At 41.8% G+C, this 20,430-nt stretch overlaps 1 protein-coding gene across 8 annotated transcripts in view; it reads right to left on the reverse strand.

The window, feature by feature from the left end:
- Positions 1 to 905: 905 nt before the first annotated feature.
- The window catches only part of itprid2 (ITPR interacting domain containing 2), a 33,100-nt gene continuing 13,575 nt past the window's right edge, over positions 906 to 20,430 (reverse strand). For 7 of the 8 annotated variants that reach the window (XM_053440605.1, XM_053440601.1, XM_053440606.1 and 4 more), the window contains 16 exons: positions 19,441 to 19,483; positions 18,663 to 18,758; positions 16,152 to 16,299; positions 15,862 to 15,922; positions 9,494 to 9,601; positions 8,884 to 9,328; positions 8,578 to 8,794; positions 7,961 to 8,012; positions 7,398 to 7,480; positions 5,480 to 7,300; positions 4,917 to 4,976; positions 4,488 to 4,612; positions 4,275 to 4,371; positions 3,907 to 3,972; positions 3,489 to 3,797; positions 906 to 3,377 (listed from right to left, as the gene is read on the reverse strand). In XM_053440605.1, the coding sequence (XP_053296580.1) occupies positions 3,270 to 3,377; positions 3,489 to 3,797; positions 3,907 to 3,972; positions 4,275 to 4,371; positions 4,488 to 4,612; positions 4,917 to 4,976; positions 5,480 to 7,300; positions 7,398 to 7,480; positions 7,961 to 8,012; positions 8,578 to 8,794; positions 8,884 to 9,328; positions 9,494 to 9,601; positions 15,862 to 15,922; positions 16,152 to 16,299; positions 18,663 to 18,758; positions 19,441 to 19,483 (3,839 nt within the window). In that variant the 3' untranslated portion in view covers positions 906 to 3,269. The remainder of the gene's footprint in view (positions 3,378 to 3,488; positions 3,798 to 3,906; positions 3,973 to 4,274; positions 4,372 to 4,487; positions 4,613 to 4,916; positions 4,977 to 5,479; positions 7,301 to 7,397; positions 7,481 to 7,960; positions 8,013 to 8,577; positions 8,795 to 8,883; positions 9,329 to 9,493; positions 9,602 to 15,861; positions 15,923 to 16,151; positions 16,300 to 18,662; positions 18,759 to 19,440; positions 19,484 to 20,430) is intronic. The other variant, XM_053440603.1, reaches the window with a different exon arrangement.

The raw sequence follows: 20,430 nt of genomic DNA on the forward strand, positions 1-20,430 counted from the left end.
TGATCCGCTTGTTTATCAGTTGAGGAGAGAAAAACATATGATGTGATGATAGAGGGCAGGATGTTATTTCATTATATATATACAAGCAGTGCCCCACAGGAACTATCTTCAGAGAAAATAAGAAGAGATGGTAGTAGGGGTGCCTCAAAAACCCCTGATCCAAAAAAGCATTCATGACATGATTGCTTTGGGGTTAAATTCTAACATACAGACAGAAACAGCCTCGATGTCCAGAGAAACTATGGAGAAAACAGATTACACCTGTTCTAAAGATGTTCTGTCAGTTTCTGTATTGATTTAATTTTTTGGGTATGTTTTAAAGCATGTCATGGTCTCGCAGCAGCCTGTCACACGTGTCTAGGGTACTTTGGGTCATCTTTATTCACTCTTATATTTTTTCACATTTTTGTGTTATTTTGACCTACTTTATCCACTTTCTTAGTTTTAATCATATTTTTCTCCTACATTTTAACCTTTTTATGTGCGTATATGTGAGATAATTTTCATTTTTCACATTTTGTTTTATTATCTGCTTGTTGGTTAGCTGTATAGTTTTTAAGATGGCATGAACCATTAGTTACTGAGCTCTAGTACTGCAGCACTGGCAGAGGAATTGATCTCTGATTACTATCTCTATCTTTGAGCTCAGGTTTAAGTTGGAAAGTGCTGCAAAACCCAGTAGTGTTTTACCATTTCACACACACACACACACACACACACACACACACACACACACACACACACACACACACACACACACACACACACACACACACACACACACACACACACACACACACACACACACACACACACACACACACACACACACACACACACACAACACACACACACACACACACACACACACACACACACTGGAGGTAAGCACTAGCACACATCTGTACTGAAAATAAATACATCTTTATTATTCTTATCTCTACAGAGTGATCCCTCCCTGCATCCCACAGACAATACATCAGTACAAAATACACATTATTATTAATAGACATCAATAAAAAGAGGCATCAATGGAAAGTAATCAACACCAACAGTGAGATAGTAAAGTGTAATTAGACGTGTGTGATGATTGATCAGTGGAAAAAAGACAGAGAAGTAAAAAGCATGAAGAGCTCACAGTGAGTGTTTGTCCAGCAGAGCAGTTTGTGATCAGAGAAATAAAAAGTTTTCTACAAACACAAAGTCAATCAACGATGAAGAGAATCGATGATCAAAGGTCCAGTTAATAACGATCTGGAGAGTTCACATGATTGAAAGTTCACAATTAGGTGGTGACACCTACAACACCTGCTAAATAAAGACTCCATTTTGCTGGTAAGTCGAACTTTGAGTCTGATTCTCTTTCTATTGCTCCCAAAGATCAAGAACGGACCTCCAAGTACACAAAGTTCAGCTTTCAGTAGATAATATCAAAACATCTAATGCGAGTCTTTGTGGAATTTTTCGCAACTATTACAAAGAATTAATAAAAGGTACATGGGGTGTGTTTGCCCTGATTGACTAGTCTTACAGCCAATCCCGCTCAGCCATGGAGGGTGCTGAGAGCATGTTTCACCTCAGCTATGAAGTTCTTCTTGACCTTCGGTAACTGATAATAATAAACCTTTGAGTAAACACGACGACAATACACAGAAAACAGATGTTCATTGAGTGGTTATCAATTTATCAGCGATCAATCAATTCTGTGGATTCTGTGTGAAGAGACAGAAAATCTGTTTCTCCCGATAAAAAACTTCAAGTTTAAGATTAACTTGTGTTAAAGGTGCAGGTAGACAGTTTGTGCTGAAGTGGTGCGGGATGTCTGATCACATCTGAAATGTTCGCAGTGAATTCTTGGTCATTTATTCACAATATCTAAGGAATCAGATTATAGTGTATGTTCATATTATTGCACAGATTTGTCATCAGAAGCCTGAAGCTAAAATGCTAGCACCGCTAAGGTTTGGGCTTTACTGCCCGCTCACTAAGCCCCTCCCCCAACCTGTCAGTACATCATCATCATCACCACTGTTACCATGACAACTTACCAAAACCTGCTGCTACCATAGAGCAACCTTTGACCTCTGAGCCTGACCTCCACAGGACCTCACACACTAGCCTCATAACCTGCTCATCAACAGCCAATGAGAGTTAAAGGAACAGCCAGAAATATCGTCAAAGACTGGAAGTGGGGGTAAATTCCTAGCCTAGCTCCATCAAGACAGAATCACCCACGCTCCAAAAAAATCAAAAACAGTATGCATCAGGACTTTTAGTTACAAAAACCTAAACTCAATTTAAAATGTTGAAAAAGTTACCATGACAAAGATATGTGGGATTCTATGATCTAATCTGCCAGGGACACCATGGAAATGAACAGAATCAGCTGTGAAGGAGGCCAGAGGAAGAGAACCACTGTTGACTTTGAAGATGATGATGATGATGAGGGTGGGGATGATGATGAGAAAATGTTGACAGCTGCAGCATCATAATCTTTGAGTGATATACCTTAAATCCCTCTCAAACCCTTGATAAACTGAAATGTGCATGGAATGAGTAACTTTAGGGTATAAAAGAGTTTGAACCTCAGTAGACTCTTTAAAAAAAATGTCTCTCTTACTTGAAGACAGATTTAGAGACGATTCTCGCATTTAAAGTACTTCTCAGGGAGGGTGATTTCCTGTGTGCAACATATTTACATACTTGTTACTACTAGCTTATCGCTATATTTAGTAGGAAAACTAAAATATCAGAACATAAATTCTGTTAATATCCTGATCCAATCTCCGACTGTGATGATGAACTCAATCAGGATGCAGGTTAGTGGTGGTGGAGATAGTTGCAGTACTGTGAGCAGTACTCGCAGTTGTAGTTATACTATTAGTGGTTGTAGTTTTAAACCTGGCATTTGATCATATCAGGATAGAAAAAGTAAACAGGGTGGTGGGCAAAATAAAAAAACAAATTAATGATGGCTCACAGGGAAATGTATGCTGGAGGACGCTGTGTGAACAGGCTGGTCCAGATTGGCGTTCCCAGCATGCATCAGACCACTTTCGTCAAACCAACTGAAGCAGTGGAAGCCGGGGCGGTTCACGAGCGAGGTGGGTTCATCATCAGTGTTACAGACATACAGTGTTAGAGACACATAGTGTTCCACACAGACAGTGTTACTCAGCTATACAGTGATACAGACAGACAGTGGTGCTGCTCAGACTGTGGCTACTAAGGCTAAAGGTCAACGTGGTGGTGCTCTGCTGTCGCCATGGCTACAGGTGGTGTTGTCTGGAGGGCAAGGGCGATTGCCGTGGCGACACGGCAGACAGCAACTCGCTGTAGATCTCCCGTCGGACCTCCTGCGCCACACTCTCTCGAATCTGGAAAAAGCCTTATGTTAAAATGTGTGTGAAAATAAAAATAAAATTGATACATATATAAAGTGTCTCTAGAAATGTCACCAGACATGAATCAGTAAATCAGACAGTTACCTCTCTGATGAGCTGCTGCAGGTTCTCCACTCTGACTGCTCCTGCTGCGCCATCCTCTGGTGCGTCTCCAACTCCCTCTCCTCCTCCTGCAATCTTTCCCTCCTCTTCCTCCGCTTCTCGTGTGTTGGGTCGAGGAGGAAGGACAGGGGTTATGTTGATTGATGCCCGGTAAACACCTTGGCTCTGCTCCTGGTCTCTTCCTCCTCGGCCTGGACTGGACGATCGGGAGGAGGGATTGGTGGTAGGGGTGTGGCCGCCATAGTTGAGCTCTGATTGGAGGTAAAGCTGCTCTCTGAGGAGATCTGACACCTGGGGAATAGTAAAGGTTGTACATTAAGGGTGACAAAAACTTTATCCGACAAATATTATTAGCTTTATATTACTAATGTGAAAGTGTGTGTGTGGTTTGTACACTGACCGGATCCATGGCTCTAAGCACGGAGGCGGTGGACAGACTGTCAAAGCTGTTCTCTCTATGGAGACCCTGAGGGGAAGAGATTTTGCAGTTGAAAAAATCCACAGTGTAATTTTGTCATCATGACAACAAGTTTTAAACCTCACAATTTTCACTGGGTAGTATTAAAAACGAGTTGGAGTCCGATTTGGTGATGATATAGAGTTGGATATATCACAGTATCATCTGCGTCAAAGTGGAGTTTGCATTGGAAACCATTGGATGGAGAAAGTTGTATATATAGCCTATGTTGTGCGTATATACTCTTTAATGTGGTGTGTATTGTATGCACTATGCATTGTGTATTTTGTATATATAAATATATACTGTACCCTTTGTTGTGTCAGTCTATCTTCCAGCTGTTGTTCCAACTCCTGCAGTTCCTCTCTTACTGCTGATCTCAGAGACTGAAGCTGCTCTACCTCCAACCTACACACACGCACACACAAACACACACACAAAGTTTGCTCTGTACCATATTCTCACATATACAATACACAAAGTTCAGTTAACTGTGAAACAACTAGTTAGTTGTTGTGAGTCACCTGTCAGAAGGGCTCAGGTGTTTGAAGACAGGAGCTTGCTGTCGCATGATTGACTGCTCCAGATCCATCATCTGACTGCGGAACAAGTTCAGACTCCGCCTCTTCTGGTGAAACTCTGTCAAAGACTGAAAAAAAAAGAGAAGGGGGGGATAAAGTGAAACTGAGTTTATTGATAACGACGACAGCAACGGCCCAGCCTGTTGCCTACAGGATGGAAACAGTCTAACATTGTGTAAATGTTATGCAAAGCAACACTGTCTATTTATTATATAACTATGAAAACAGAATGGTGGCATGTATGTTAATGTGGAGACCATGGTCCTGACATTTGATTCAGTTTCGTCAGTCCAAATTTGACTAATGCATTAACAGCATACATGAAAACCAGAGGAGGGCAACTGATGTAGATTACTTGGGTGTTGACAGTACCTGCTGGCTGCGTAGAGATGTTGTGTGATCACTGAACGCGTCTGGAGTGTGGGCTCGGTTCTACATGAAGAGGATAGTGGTTTCACAGAAGGAGGATGAACACAACAAGATGACAAATGAACAAGCAGGAGTACTCATCAGGAGAATCAGAATACTCAGCTCGGACCATAATTAAAAAGTAAATGCCCACATAAAATATTTTTTTCTTAGTTTTAATTTGTTATTCGATGCGATAAAAGCAGGGTGAAACGGCATGACTGACAGCTGACACTGACTAATGATTGGTCAGGGCGTGTATTGGCGGGCCAATGGGAGGGACAGTTTGTTAGCAACATAACTGGTGTGTTCACTTTTAGTATTACCAGCAAATACAGTGGTGCCTAATCTGGCAAAACTATCCACTTTGTTTAAAACCTGAATGAATTGTAACCGCTGGTGTTTGGATTTATTATTGTAGCAAGATAGCAAGAACAATCAAATAAGATGAAACAAACCAGGTGGATTACAACCACAGACAAAGCTACAGTGACATAAGTAACGAGAGCTCAGAGAGAAGGACTAACCTGGGTCAGACTCTGAACTGTCCCTCTGATATCATGCAGAACTCTCCTCAGCTGCATCTCGGTGCTGGATGGACCCTGGCTGTGTCCAGGACCGGGGGGATGGAGCCCTGTGTAGAGGCTGTGACCCTGGTTGAAGGTAGAGGCCATGCCGGGGAGGAAGCCTGGAGCAGTAGGAGCAAAACCCAGATTGAGGCCGTGCTCTGGAGGACACTGAGGGACGGGATGAGAGAATGCCATATGCGGGTTTGTGCTGTAGCCATGGTAACCTGGGTAAGTTGAGGAAAACGGTGAGCCGTGAGGAGCAGCATGGTAAGGGGACTGATGGCCGTATGGATGGTTGCAGCCCTGGTGGTGCATAAAGGGAGTTCCGGGATACAGGTTACCCAGACAGGCGTAATGAGGATCTATCGAAGTAGACGGCTGATGCAAATTGGAGATGCTGCCAAAAGGGGGGACTGTGGGAGTTGCAGGCTGATGGAGACTGGTCATACTAGAATGGGGGTTCAAGGATTGATTGTTGTGGTAGAGGAGGTTGGGAAGACTGGCGTATGGATGGAGAGGAGCGGGGTACTGTGGAGGAGGGTTCATAGTGAAGGGGGCTTGGCTATGAATGAGACTTGGACTAGGATTAGGACAAGGGTTTATGTATTGAGCTGTGGGATTAGGATAATTGGACATCATCTGCCCTGGATTCCAACTTTGCTGGTTTTGATGGAAGTGACCTGACAGGTGCTGGTTAGAGGAGAGGTCAGGGATGCTCTGGGAGCTCCAAGAGTGGGTTTGGCCTCCTGGTGACCAATCAGGAGGAGGGCTGGAGCTCTTTAGCGAGCAGGACGACTTCATCATGTAGCGTGGGATGGGTTTCGGTGGGATGGAAGCATCTGTGGGAAGCCTTGGTGGCTGATTCGAAGCAGGGTTTATTATCAGAGTAGATAAACAGTTAGTTTGTCCTTCCACCTCATCCTCATCCCATTCTTTGTCCTCTCCCTCCTCTGGGGTGTATTTGAAGGAGTACCTGGGTTGGGTGCAGGACGACTGTCCTTGCCCAAACTGAATCCTGACAGAGGACACGACCCTGGAGGGGGAGAGGAGCGAGGAGGGCAGAGAGGAGGACCTCTGCATGGGGAAGCCACGCCTTCCTCGTCCTCTCGGTGGAGTTAGCGGCGGCTCACCGGGCATGAGGTCGACGTGTGTCCCAGCTCCTCTCAGGTGGTTGTGTTTGGCTCGGAGCAGAGCATTGACAACCGGAGAGGATGGAGCAGGAGGAAAATATACATCAGAAAGGTCCAAGAAAGAGTTCTCTTCCTGGGCCTCGTCTTCAGCTTCTACCCTTTCTGTGGGTGGCTCTATGTCTGTGGCTGTCTCAGGCTGATTCTGCACGAATTGTGGTTCTTGTTCTGCAGCAGACAAGCTATGAGGAATCTCTGGTTCCAGTTCTGGTTCAGGCTCTAGATCAGTTCCGTGCCCTCTCTCTGCTGGAGCTACCTCCTTCTCCTTCTCCTCCTCCTCCTCCTTCTCCTCCTCCTTCTCCTCCTCCTCCTCCTCCCCTTGGGTCTCAACCAGCTGCGTTCCCACTGTGTTCCTAGGGAAATAGTGAGCTGTATACTGAGGAACCTCCTCTGGAATACCATCATTCTCGTCTTCTTCCCTCGAGCTATTCCGCCCATCAGCTTCCCCAGCACCACCAGGAGTTGACTCCTCCTCTCTGGCATCTGGCAAATCGAACGCAGGTTGGTCCAGTGCGAGGGGCGTGGCCACATCTTGGGACGGGTGCGATGTCACCGTCATCTCGCTGTCACAGCTGTCACTACTTTCCTGCACCTAATTCAAATGAATTAAACATTAATAACTCAACGCAGATGTATTGAAGGCTTAAATTATACATCATTGAAGTTTAAAGTACAACACACAAACATACCTTGAGGTAGCTGTTGGACTCGGCTGAGGGCTCCTCAGCAAAACCGCTGCTGTCCGACTGCTGACTGACCGTCCTCAACAGATCTAAGAGAAACATTCAAAAACATAATGATCAGTCCGACAGTATCTCATCTGTCCAGCAGATGGCTTAGTAGACTCATGCATACTGATCATAAAGAGACAGGACATGCACAAACACATTCAGATCCTATAGATAAAATCGAAAGACGGAAGTTACGGAATTTAAATCTGGTTGAAGCCACGACAGAAAGGATATGACATGAGCCAAGTGAAATGGACTAAATCTGGGGAACTTGGGGAGCTCTAGGAGTCTGTGGTCCTTGGGCAGTCTCCACTTATTCCAAAATTGGGCCCCTTCTTTAAAATACACATATTTCTCTCTGTGGTTTCATGCTATCCCTATGATCTACAGGTGGTGCTGATGCAACAATACACACAGCAATTCCCCAACAAAGGTAAGGAAGAAGACGACTACAAGTAAAGATGTAAAAAATGCTGGATTAAAAACTTTGAGGTTGAAATCAGAGGTTACTGTAAACTCACCCCTGGCTCTGGAGGTTCTGAATGGAAGACCCTCATCTTCGTTACTCTGGATCTGAACACACGAACAACAGACAGAATATTTAAAATAGAGAAAACAAAGTGATGCTGAGAGTCAGCACCTTCACTAACAGAAGAATCTGACACCCTTCACAAACTGGACAGTCTGTTACCAACATAGGGGCTTACTGCAGATAAACTGGCTGGGTTGATCTATCTAATAATAAAAGTTAAAACAAAATCAACTAAACTGGTCCCAGTTCAGCTCAAACCAGTGTCTTCTATTTATCTAAATGGTTTATAACGTCATTGAGTCGGGCCCAGTCTACATCCGGGTCACGTTTAATCCTTAGACCCCAGCCTGTCCACCCCGCATCGGCCAATCAACTTACTACCTCGCTGCGAGGGACAACTAGCCACTCCACAAAATCACGACTGCTTGCTGTCCTGGCTTTGACACCCGAGGTTAAACGCCACTTGTTACTGTAGGACTGTGAGAATGTCACAAGTCCTCTGCATAGAGATGACTACATCTCTGTGTTGGAGGAGGATGGAGAACCCAAAGATTACCAAATGTCAGTACGATGAACTCATAAGAACAACCACTTAAAACTATGTACCTCCTCCATATCAAAGGAGTCTGCGTTTTCAGTGCGAAGCAGCACCAGGTGAGGTGGGACCAGGCTGTGAGGAGTTTTCACCGGGGTTGAGGTCAGGCTCATCTCCTCTTTGACCTCCTGAGGGCCCTCCCCTGTTCCTTGATTAGCTGACTGAACAACAGCCAACTCTAGTTGATGGTCTCCATTGGCTGGTGATCCGGTGCCGCTCTCTTCAGATCTGATGGTTAGTCAAATGTTAGTCAGCAAAAATGGTTTAAATATTAGCTACTTAACATTAGCAACCATTACCAGTGAGTGCAGCAGTACCTGTTGTCCGTGAACGAATCTGTCTCGGCATCCCCGTTAGTTTCCTCGGTAACCGTAGCCAGGGGACAGCTGTCTTTCTTGCGGGAAGACGGCTGTTTCTGTGGACTTTCTTGTTGTTTCTGACTTACTGTCTCCACCTGCTGGTCAGGACTGGTCCTGAAAAAGTCCTGCTCTGGAGCAGCGGGTCCGTGACCATTGGTGTGCGTGTTATCGGAGGGGGAGTGTCCGTTCAGCCGTGTGTGTTGGTTAGGTGTTTGTGCTTCAGGCGACTCTGAGGCGGCCGCGAGCAGGTTGTGTTTGCTGAGGGTCTTCTTGAGGAGTTTGGCGACATTCAGGGCCGAGTTGCTCCTCTTCAGAGGAGGAGGCGCCTTATCACTTCCTCCTCCCGCTCCTCCTTCTCCTCCTCCTCCTCCTGCTGCTGCTGCTCCTGCCGCTGCTCCTCCTCCTGAGAGAGATACAGAAAGAACAGATCAGAAAATAACACTCACATTAACTAGAAAATAGGACAAATTTGGAGTATGAGCCTTGTCCAAATAATATTGTCTCCTCAAGTAAGGTTAACAAATAGTACATTCCCAGTTTGAGAATTTGCAGTAGCAGCCGTGTTTACCTTGGTCCCTGGAGTTGATGCGTTGGACAGGTTGACCAGAGACCTGACTGTAGAGCTGGAAGAACTCGTTAGCTACTGTGGTTAAGACCTCGATCTGACGGAAACGACCTGAGAGTGACAAAACGTAAAATAAAATGAACATGGAAGCAAATGAAACTCACTGCATTATGGTTGCTTACAGTTGGGGGACTTGAAACTGAGAACACAGGATTTCACACAATGTTAAGAAGACTGTTCCTTTAAGTATAAGAAGTGGGTTCAGTGAGGCTGAACATGTCAACTGCCAGGAAGACACTGGATGTTTCCTGGTGTCGCTCAAACTCCCCCAAAAAACATCCACTTCACACACTTTACGTCACTCTCATCCTCAGCTAATTAATGTGCATTTAAATCCACAACTGCTTTGAGATCCAACCACTCCTTAAGAAAAGGGCAACATTTAAATGGAATCAGATATTTTTTCTTTGTTTTATGTATTGTTTTACTATATTTGGATTTCCTCTGGTTTATCAGGCAATTCCACTTACAAATTGAAAATATGCAAAAAACAGGTGGATAAAAATGATTGGACCTGTCCGCGACAAAAATGTCAGTCCTACACCTTCACACATGTCAATAAATGTTTGAGTCTTTGAGTCTCGCATGGGGGTTAATGAACGAGGGAGCGATTACAGATACAACATAAGGTACGTAACTGCACCATAGTGAAGAAGTGTATTCTGTATTATTGGAAATAGATGAAATACCTGCCATCCTACCGACCAACTTTTATTCTTGTTTTAAATTAAGAGTTGGTGGAAGTTTCTGCATTAAAAGACTGAAAAACAAAAAGCTCCATGTTGGGACTGAATGCAGTCATTAGAGTCACTCCACCCTGCTCCCTTCTTCTTCTTCTATGGTTATGAAAGTCAAGCCGTCACTCTCATCTTTAACAGGATGATGACTTGCATACTTTCCTTCCTTCCTCCCCTCCTCCGCTCCATCGCTCGCTGTCTAAATACTTGTCAGTCTGTTATGAAACACAGAGTTCTGTCTTCTGTCTGTCGCTCTGTAAACGCCTCATAACTCACTCTGATGTTATACAGCAACCCACAGGCCTGCTATCGCTTACGGACTGACCTCTGACCCCATCCCTACCTCGAGCTGTAGATCTTTTGGTTGATAAATGTCCTGGGTGGCATTCGGTTAAATCACTGTTGTCATGTGAAAATATTAACTAAAATCGAAGAAAACTTCTCTAACTGATGTTACAGGGATTTTAAACTTGCATATACTTGCAAGTATAAGTGTATATACACATAAAAACAGGGGGAATGAGTGTTACACACAACATAGACCCTCAGGTAGAAATACGACTCAGATATTGTACTTGCAAACTTAACCACCTAATAAAAGCCTGATCTGAAAGATGTTTAAAAACATCTTATCCTAAAATATCTAGCTGCCACAAAATCACACTCCTTGAAATCATAACTCAGTCAAATCAGTCTGCACAGTCTTTTCTGCTCCCCAAAAAATGACTGCACCTTTAAAGAAGCTTAAACAAGCAACAAAAACTTTAGTATAGAAAACCCTTAAGTTAACAAACTACATATCAGTCAGTCAAACAGTCGCACCATTATTTCAGGCACATCTGCAGACGACTTCAGAACATGAACCTCTTATTACAGCAACCATGTGCGACGATATTAATACTGTGTGTGTGTTTCCTGCCGACTGCTGACTCTGCACTAACGCTCATTCTTAGGATCCTCAAACAGGAAGTGAGGAATAAGAGAAAATGACACGTACGCTCTCTTTTTACTACTCAATATCCCAAGAGATTCTTTCTCATGGTGAGAACAGAGCTTACATAACAAACAACAACACACAAACACACACACAGACACGTGCCTGGGATCCAGGGAAACGATGGGACAATATGAGAATGTACTGGAAAAGCAGAAAGCTTCCAGGAACCACAGACAGAACAGAGACCGTTAAAGAAGCAGTTTGCTTTAAAAAAAGCAGATCCGGTCCTAATCTGAGTCAACACAGTTTTTCATTTCCTTAGTTTTAACCCAGCCATTAACAACACTGCTCAAGTCTTGGGTAATAAACTGTACAGAATTCCTCTATCTTCAAAACAACCACCTGACCAATCATCCAAAAACACACTCAAACTCAGACGCTATTGGTATATGTACTGGAGTTTTAAGCCTCGAGTTTCATATTTTGTCTAGGGCATCTTGGTCTTTTTAAACCACAAGTAACCATATTTGGAGAAGTGAGTGGTGGAGCCTGACTGAAAGCTTGAGGACACTGCACGCCCACCTACACCTGCAATCTGCACCTATTTGACAGTGCTAGCTGTATATTACACGGTATCAACGCCCCAATACAGTGCTTTATTGTCTATTTAACCCTAAATGGGACCATAATTTACAAAAGAACATCATGCTGTATTGAAGATGTAAAACTAACAATTAAGATGATAAAGTCTGTATGAAAATGTTTACTGACATCAAGTGAGAAGTAGGGTCATTTCCTTATTTTATAGAAACAGATTCATTTTTTGCAACTAGTGGCATTACTCTCTGTTGGTCATTCGAGAGAAAACAGGTTTCAGGCACTTCAGCATTGTCTTCACTTTCAGGACCGTTTATGTTCTGTAAGAAAATATTACATTATTACTGACAATAATCCATCAATTCATTGACCTTCCGTTATCCTTCAAAATGTTTACCGTTATCAATGCTGCTAAAACCTTTAACTTACTGATGTTCTCCTTTACACTTGACATCTATTGCTCTTCTGTCCGTCCTGGGAGAGGGATCCCTCACATGTGGCTCTCTCTGAGGTTTCTACATCCCTTTTACCCTGTTAAAAGGGTTTTTAGTAGTTTTTCCTTACTCTTGTTGAGGGTAAAGGACAGAGGATGTCACACCTTGTTAAAGCCCTATGAGACAAATTGTGATTTGTGAATATGGGCTATACAAATAAAATCTGATTGATGATTGATTTGTCCAGGTGTTCAGAAGTGAGAAAGTTAAAGGATTTGAACTTCCTTCACAAAGTTTCACTTCAAATCACTCTCCAAAAATATGCACCATTATCCTCATCATGTTTCGCTCTTGTCTATGAAAAGTGAGGTCATTCAGATGAGCTATAAACCCTTTTGCCATGTAGAGATGGTTTGATTCTACACTGGTATCTTTATTAATATGTTAAGTACAGAAAAAAACGTTTCAGTAGCTAGATGTTTAGATTCTTATTCATCAAACAGTCTCACCAAGGAGGAATCTGAATCAGTCCCAAAATATTTCAGCAGCATGACAATGACCTTTAACCTGCAGCCAGACTCATAAAGATCTGCAGAGACGAGAGGAACAAAGAGTCCTGGAACATCGTCTGACCCCACAGAGCCCTGATCTCAACATCGTAGAGTCAGCCTGGGATCAGACAGACATAAAACACTGACACTAAATCCACAAAAGTCTGCAAGTTCTTTAAGATATTTGTAAAAACCTGAGCCAACTGACTGGAAGTGTACAGAGGAGAAATGCAGAGGAGAATTTTCACTTTGCTTTTGGCACCAAATCTTTTCCACACATGTGCAGAGGGGTAGGATCGAATCAGAAATCAGTCTACAATAAATCCTATCATTCCTCTGGCAGACATTTTAATTGTAAGAAAGAGGAAACAATGCAATTGAAAACTGGGTGAGTCTGAGGATGTGTTTACACCTGAACTCAGCGGATGTTTTCAAACCAACTCTGGAGCATTTTTATGTTTACTACTGATTGTTTTGGTTCGTGTGGAAGCTGTAAAACCACTGGACAAGAGAATATTAGCACAATATCAAACATTAATTAATACTACTTAGAAAGTATTCTCAAAATAAGATACCTGCAACAATGATCTATAAGCTTATACAAATAATTTTCTAACCGCAATAGAATGAAACCCTGTCAGATCAAAGATCAAATGCTGGGACCTTGACACCGCGGTTCCATCCTCTGATCACTATCACACAGACTCTGGCTACAAATGTGCACTGCTCATATTAAGAATATTTTGGCTAGATTTCTGGATACGAGGAAGTAGGAGTTATTTGAAAACTGTAATTAATCAGTTACACGTTAGTAAATGAAAGAGTTATGGTTTATATTTCTCCTTCCTTTCATGACACTGCTGCCAGCTCCGTCAAAGGTGCTTTTAAACAGCTCTAGATTCAACCACAGTGGAGTCCACGTTTAATCAGACCAGCGCTTTTCTTTCTAGACATACTTCACTGAGTTTGCTTCATCACCCTTCAAAGCCGACAACAAATAAACAAACAACTGACTCAGCTGCATGTGCTGCTACACAGTTCCCCACCTGATCTAGCTCCTCTTCAGCTTGTTCCTTTTCTCTAAGCAGGTCTTTTGATTTGAACTTACTCACTTGTTTTGGTTTTTCTACCTATCAGACAGACATTTGCACTCCTCTCCTCTCCTGACTCAGACAGGAACCTCTTGTGGCTCATTTAGTTGTTATCTGAAGATAACAAAGAAATTAGGTTACGATCCTGAGATAAGCAGCTGGAAACAATATGCCACTTTCAGTGACCGTGACGCATTCCATCAGGTTGGTTCTGTTAGACCAAATCTTATTCAGAGAATAAAATCTGCAGCAGGGCTACCAGCAGCATGTTTCAGTCACGAGGAAGTTCTATGGCTCCGATGTTTTGTATATGAGTTTCCTGTCTACACCAGAGGTGGGATTGTGTTGCTTTGTGTAGCTGAACATCTGCTGCTTGTGATAACACTCCAGTGTAGGAATAGTTTCACAATGAAACATATAGAGTGAGGGGAAGCTAAAGCTGGAAGTTCATTCCCAGTCTGACAAACAATGACCACATAGTGGCTGTCAATCTTCCTCTTTAATCCCATAATAATTTCATTCTAAATGAATTATAAGGTTCAAACTCTAAATGAAGTGTGTATATAATTTGTTGCCTATCAAAACTATGTATCATGTTTCCACCTGCAGGTTGTATGCGCTGCTTTTAGCTTAAGATTAAGTGTCTTGTCTATTTTCTCTGCAAGCGGTTCACAACTGGATATAGAGTAGAATAGAATATATATTACAGTTTTCTAATCTTAGCTATTTCTGAAAGAGTCTTTTTAAGTTCCTTTTTGCCACATGTGGAGGAGGAGCCAGGGATCAAATCACTGACCTTTCGATTAGTGAATCACATGGTGAGTCACAGTGGCCTGCAACCTCCAAAAAATGTGGATTCTTGAAAAATGTTTAGGAGACTTTGTGAAACCATCTGACCTTTCGCATGTATTTACTTAAGACAGCAATAGTGACCACAAGTTGAAATACAAAACCAGAAATGGAACAAACTGCAAAATGGATGGGTCACATAAGGTTATCTAGAATAGCACTCAGTAGAGTCAAGCTTCCACCAAGGCTCAACAGTCCCAAATTCAAATCAAGCTGCACCAAATTGCACATACTCATAGATATCGGTCCCCTGAATATGTCCACCAAGTTTCAGGAAAATCTGTGGCTGTACTTTTTGTGTAATGCTGCTAACTACCAAACAAACAACTGCTGACCTGCATAGCCTACTTGGCAGTAGTAATCCAAAAAAAGGAAACTTATTAACCAGAACAGCACTTATATCACTTTTAGTTAAAACCAATAACTTCCATGAGGAAGTAAAAGTGTTCAAACTGTTCAAACATTCAAGGCGACAAATCGATCTTTTGAAGAACCTGGGTACTTTCAACTATGGAGTGATTCATCTTCTCACACACAGAGGATCTTTGGTTGAACCTCTTTTTTACAGAAGCAAGGCAATTAAACTGTCAAGAGGAAGAAAATCAGCTGTGTGTGTGTGTGTGTGTGTGTGTGTGTGTTTGTGCTTAATTAGCAAGCCATTACCTTCATGCAAACACAAGATTGAAAACAAAAAGAGGCCAGGATGTTAGCAAAGCAGGTCTGTGTGTGTGTGTATGTATGTATGTATGTATGTGTGTGTGTATGTGTGTGAGTGTCCGGGACAAACAGATCTTTGTCCTTTCTGCCGGTGTTGTCCAGGCAATTGGCAGAACAGCTAAAAGGGCTGAAGGACCCTACAAAACAGCACAATAATTCTGGAAACAGGACACACACACACACACAAACACGTTGAACTTCCTCTGTCTACAGTCTCAGGATGTGAACCTCTGAGCCTCATCACTAGCACTGTGAACCCTTCACTGCTGTAACTATGTTTTGGTTGTATCAGACAACAGAAGAAAAAAAAAGGACACACAGTAGAAAACAGAAGAGGCTTCGGACAGTAGACTCATAAACACAAGAAGCCCTGCAGCAGACATTATAAATGTACATACTAGTCAAAGCGTAGTTGGGGTTCTCCAGTTCCATGCGCTGCATCTGGGCTCCCAAGTAGACCTGCAAGTGAGCCACAGAAAGTGATGTCATTGTAGAACAGCATCAAAAGTTGTCTCAGACCTAATGCAGCGAGCCTAGCACTGACTTAAAATGTATCATGTAGCGCAACGTGTAGGTCTACGATTTCTAAATATCCAGACGATAAATTGGCACAAAAGTTTGTACAGTCTTTCATGGCTCCTAGAGGATAAATAATTATGACTTTGGTTCAGGTTGCTGTCATTAGTACCTTGATGTCAATGCCTCGTGCTGACGAGGAGCTGTTGAAGAACCTGGAGGGAACCTTCGAGGAAAGGTCGGGTTCTTCACGACCAAAACCAAGATTCAACAAGACTTCTTCAGGATCCTCCTCGTACAGGTCCAGCAGCTCTGACACACTATGGGGACACACACAAACACATAAAGTCAGTCAGTCTCTCAAGCAATGAGTCAGTTAACCGCTCAGTCATTTAGCTGGTGAGTTAGTCTGCTGGTTAGTTTAGTCAGTCTAACCGCAGGTTAAGTAGGACCTCCTCTGGGTGCTCGTCTGTTTGCTCCAACAACTCTGAAACTCTTCGAAAACACAGACAGCCAGTTAGTAATTCTCACACAGAGACTGCCGTTAGTGGGTTATTAGTTTAGTGAGATAGTTAGAGTATTGTTTATAGTTATTGAAGTGGTTAGTGTGATGGCTCAGCTTCCCCTCCTCAGCTCCTCAAAAGACCCACCCAGCAGGAGTGGATCAGTCCCTCCAGGACTCATATCGGCTTACTTGTAAAGGTTAACCAGTTAATTGGTCAGCATCAAATTTAAAATTCCATGCATTTGATGATTAATTGCATTTAAATGTGCAAAGGTAGGGTGTTTCTGGTATAATTGGTGCGCAATTTTGAGTTTGGCCATTTTTCTGCATACATTTTTGCAGATTTACAAACATTGAAATTTGTTGCACAAATTACATGGACTGATTTATACATTTTTGTGACTAGGGGATCATAGATTCTTGGAGAGACTGTATGATATAGTGAACCTGGGTTCGCATACAGCGCTGCCACAATCACAGATGCCACAAATGATGAGCTGCTACTACTCACTTGTAATGGGCAGTCTGAACAGGAAGAACAATTACAGCAAGCAAGAACTATTTCCATGTTGATACGGGCACCCTAATATATGTTCTTAAGACTTTAAGTTGTGAACAAATCCTTCAGTGGAAGTGTTTCCCTTAAGTTCGTAACTTGTGATGTTTCTCTACGTCAGCACTGTTGTCTGAATGTTTTTCATTTTGTGGCGCCCAGAAAGCTCAAAAATCCCTTAAAGGTTCAGTGTGTAAAATTTAGAGAAATCTAGTGGTGAAATTGCATTTTGCAGCTAAACACCCCTCACCCTCCCTCTCAAAAAAAGAAAAAAAAGAGAGTTGTTATAAAAACTGTCAATAAAAGACTTTTAATATAAAGGACTTAGTCTGGGGTAAAGAAAACTAAAATTTGTACGATTTAAATGAAACACAATAGTAAAACATCACCAGAATTATTTCATATTCTGTTTCTGCCAATAGATCCATTCAACCTAAATCTTACACACTAAACCTTTGATCTGCTGCAAATGTTGTCACACTGAACGCAGCCCAGGAGTCTCTCAAACCTTGTTACCAATGATACAGCATCCACATCCCCTTACAAACAAAAGAGAACTCCACAAACCTCAGCACCATCACCCACACTTCCCGCACACTAATAATCAGCCTCCTGAAACACCGTTATCTGCCACAGACTGTTAGCTGAACCAAAACTTCTTCTGAGGCTCCAATTTTAAAGATGTTAGTTTATTGTCAAAACCTCCTTCAAATGAGAATATCTTCAAAAAATTATACACATTTCCGATAGAGCAGTGACAATGTGAGCTGTTCAAACCAGGCGAATGAGATTTGAGAAACGTCTGCTGTTGTAGCAAATACCCAATAATGAAGTAGCTCTTCATCTAACATATCACTGTGGCTTCTTGGTCCAATATTTCCTTGAAAATTTTAAACTAATCCAATGACAAAAGAGTGTTATTAAAATCAACACAGTCCTTTACACCATTTTTACAAATGATTACAGTAGAGACGACCCTTCATGACAATCTGCATTTCCTGTGGCTTCTTCACAATAAGAACCATGACATACATTACCAATTAATGTGGAAAAGTAGCAGGATGAAATTTAAGGTTAGCATTAGCAGTTGAATTAGCTACAGCCATGAGATTTGGCTGCAAGAGAGTAAACAGTAAACAATTAGACTCATATGATTTTGATTTAATTACAAACCATTAAAATAACTGAGTTCCGGTTAGTTGCAGTGTTCACCAAATAGTTATATTGAAATATATATATTTTTTTCAATACAATTCACGTTCACATCATTTGGCTTTTATTCAGTACTTTTGAAGACTTTTTAAGACCTGCAGAAACTCTGTGGATTACAAGCTGTATGTTAAAAATTCTGTACAAATTAAGCCATTCAAAACTGGTGCAGGAATGACAAACACCACCAATAACAATTAAACATGTATCATCTTTAATCATCTTTGGACTCCTAAGTTAGAAGCACTGCTTTACATCCCTGAGCATCAATAACAACACATGTGGTTGCGTTTGTTGTGTATCTCTCATATTACCATTTAATTGGTTTGAAGCTTAAGAAAAGCCCCCTCTCCACCTTAGATTACTGCATTACTTTCTGTACTGGGTGTGACTGAAGCCCGGCTAGGTGGACTGACCTGGACACGGTGCTGCTCTTCCCAGATCCTGTAGAGTTCATACTTCTTCCCTTCTCTTTATACTGACTCCTCTTCTGTTCAGCCGCAAGACCAAAACTGCACACGACACATTAACAGACACACCCACAGAAACAGAAACACAGACACAGACGCAAACACAATCACAATCACAATCACACACACACACAGGGTAGAGAGGGGAGAATCTATGTTAGCATAACCAGCTGATTTATGTTATAAATATAAGTCCCAAGTTCAATCAATACCATTTGGGTCTTTTTTTATTTGTTCAATCACAAATATGTCAGAAATGCGAAACTATGATGTCCCCTCCATCCCACATTTTATCGCCCCAGTCTTTTAGAGGGACCTTGTGTAAAAATCGAGTAAAACCAGTTAATATTGAGCTTCACTATTTGAAATTGTATTTTATCAAACTGCTTTCATTTTTTCCCCCTGTATTTCATGAAATGAACACAGAAACACACAGACAACCTGAGGCAAGGTCACAAAACTTCATAACAGAATCACAGCCATCAGTTGTATTTCATTATCAATAAGTATGACCACACATTTTTCATCAATAACTGTGTAAAATGTCATTATTTCCTAAAGCCCAAGTTTAACATATTCAAATTGCGTCAATGTCATGTCAATTAACTGATCCGTTTATCAGTTTATCATCTCAGCTCCTGAGCACTTGTTAACAAATGCTAAAGGTTTACCATTAAAGCCATAACTGGCTGAATGTAGAGAGAAAACATAGAAGTGAACTCACCAGGAATCTGTTTTATTTTTGTTACTGGACTGAAGATGGTTGGCTGCAGAGAAAAACAAGAAAATTAAGATTTAACACCATTTCCTGTGGATAAGACAAAATATAATTATTACAATTATTATCATAATCCAACCCAACAGTCAAACTGGGGTATGGATACATTTTTGCTAATCATATTTAATAACTAGCTCTACACTGCAGTAGAAAAACAATGCTATTATGCTATTATTAAGGTCTTAACATAACATAAAACATTGACTAGCGAAAAGAACTTTGCCTGGAATGTGTTATTTTTAGTCACAGTTTTATTATCATGTCATGTTGCCTACAAAAGAACACTTTCAAGACCCCTAACTTAAAAAACAAGTCACCTATAGAAGCATATCTTCTTTGGCAGATAAAATTGAAACATTTCGGTGAGTATAATAAAACAGTTTTTGGCTAAATATGAGGAGCTTCAAAACCATCGTTATAAAATGTACTTGTATTGTAATTTTTTTTATGTTAAATACTTTGTCATTCTGACTTAATAGATAAAGCTGAAGCAGGTTAACCTTCACTCAGTCTAAGCAGTGAAAGTCACCAGCCGCTGCAGGTGTGACAGTTGTTTTCTTTTCCAGGGAAGAAGAACCTGTCAAGACCTGTCGCCCTGCCAATGTCTGTCCGAGAGCGCGTCTCTCTTTCCACTTAATGTCAGCTGAATTTCTTGTTCCCCCTTTGAACCCACAGTGCTTTCTTCTCTGATGGACAGCTGGATTAATGAACCCAAACATGACGGTTACTCGCCTGCTTACACTAATTCACTTATTCACTCCTTTAATTTGGTAATTCACTTCCACCTTTTTCCCGCATGAACACTTTAATCCCCTCCCATCCTGTCCTGATAACATTTGACATCATTACAGTCCATCAGGATCTGCCCATACATGACATCTTCAAACAGGAAAAAAAGATATTCTTACAAATATCACTGTCAAGGTGATTAAGGCT

Source organism: Pleuronectes platessa, chromosome 14, assembly GCF_947347685.1.
Source record: "Pleuronectes platessa chromosome 14, fPlePla1.1, whole genome shotgun sequence".
In the NCBI taxonomy this organism is placed as follows: domain Eukaryota; kingdom Metazoa; phylum Chordata; class Actinopteri; order Pleuronectiformes; family Pleuronectidae; genus Pleuronectes; species Pleuronectes platessa.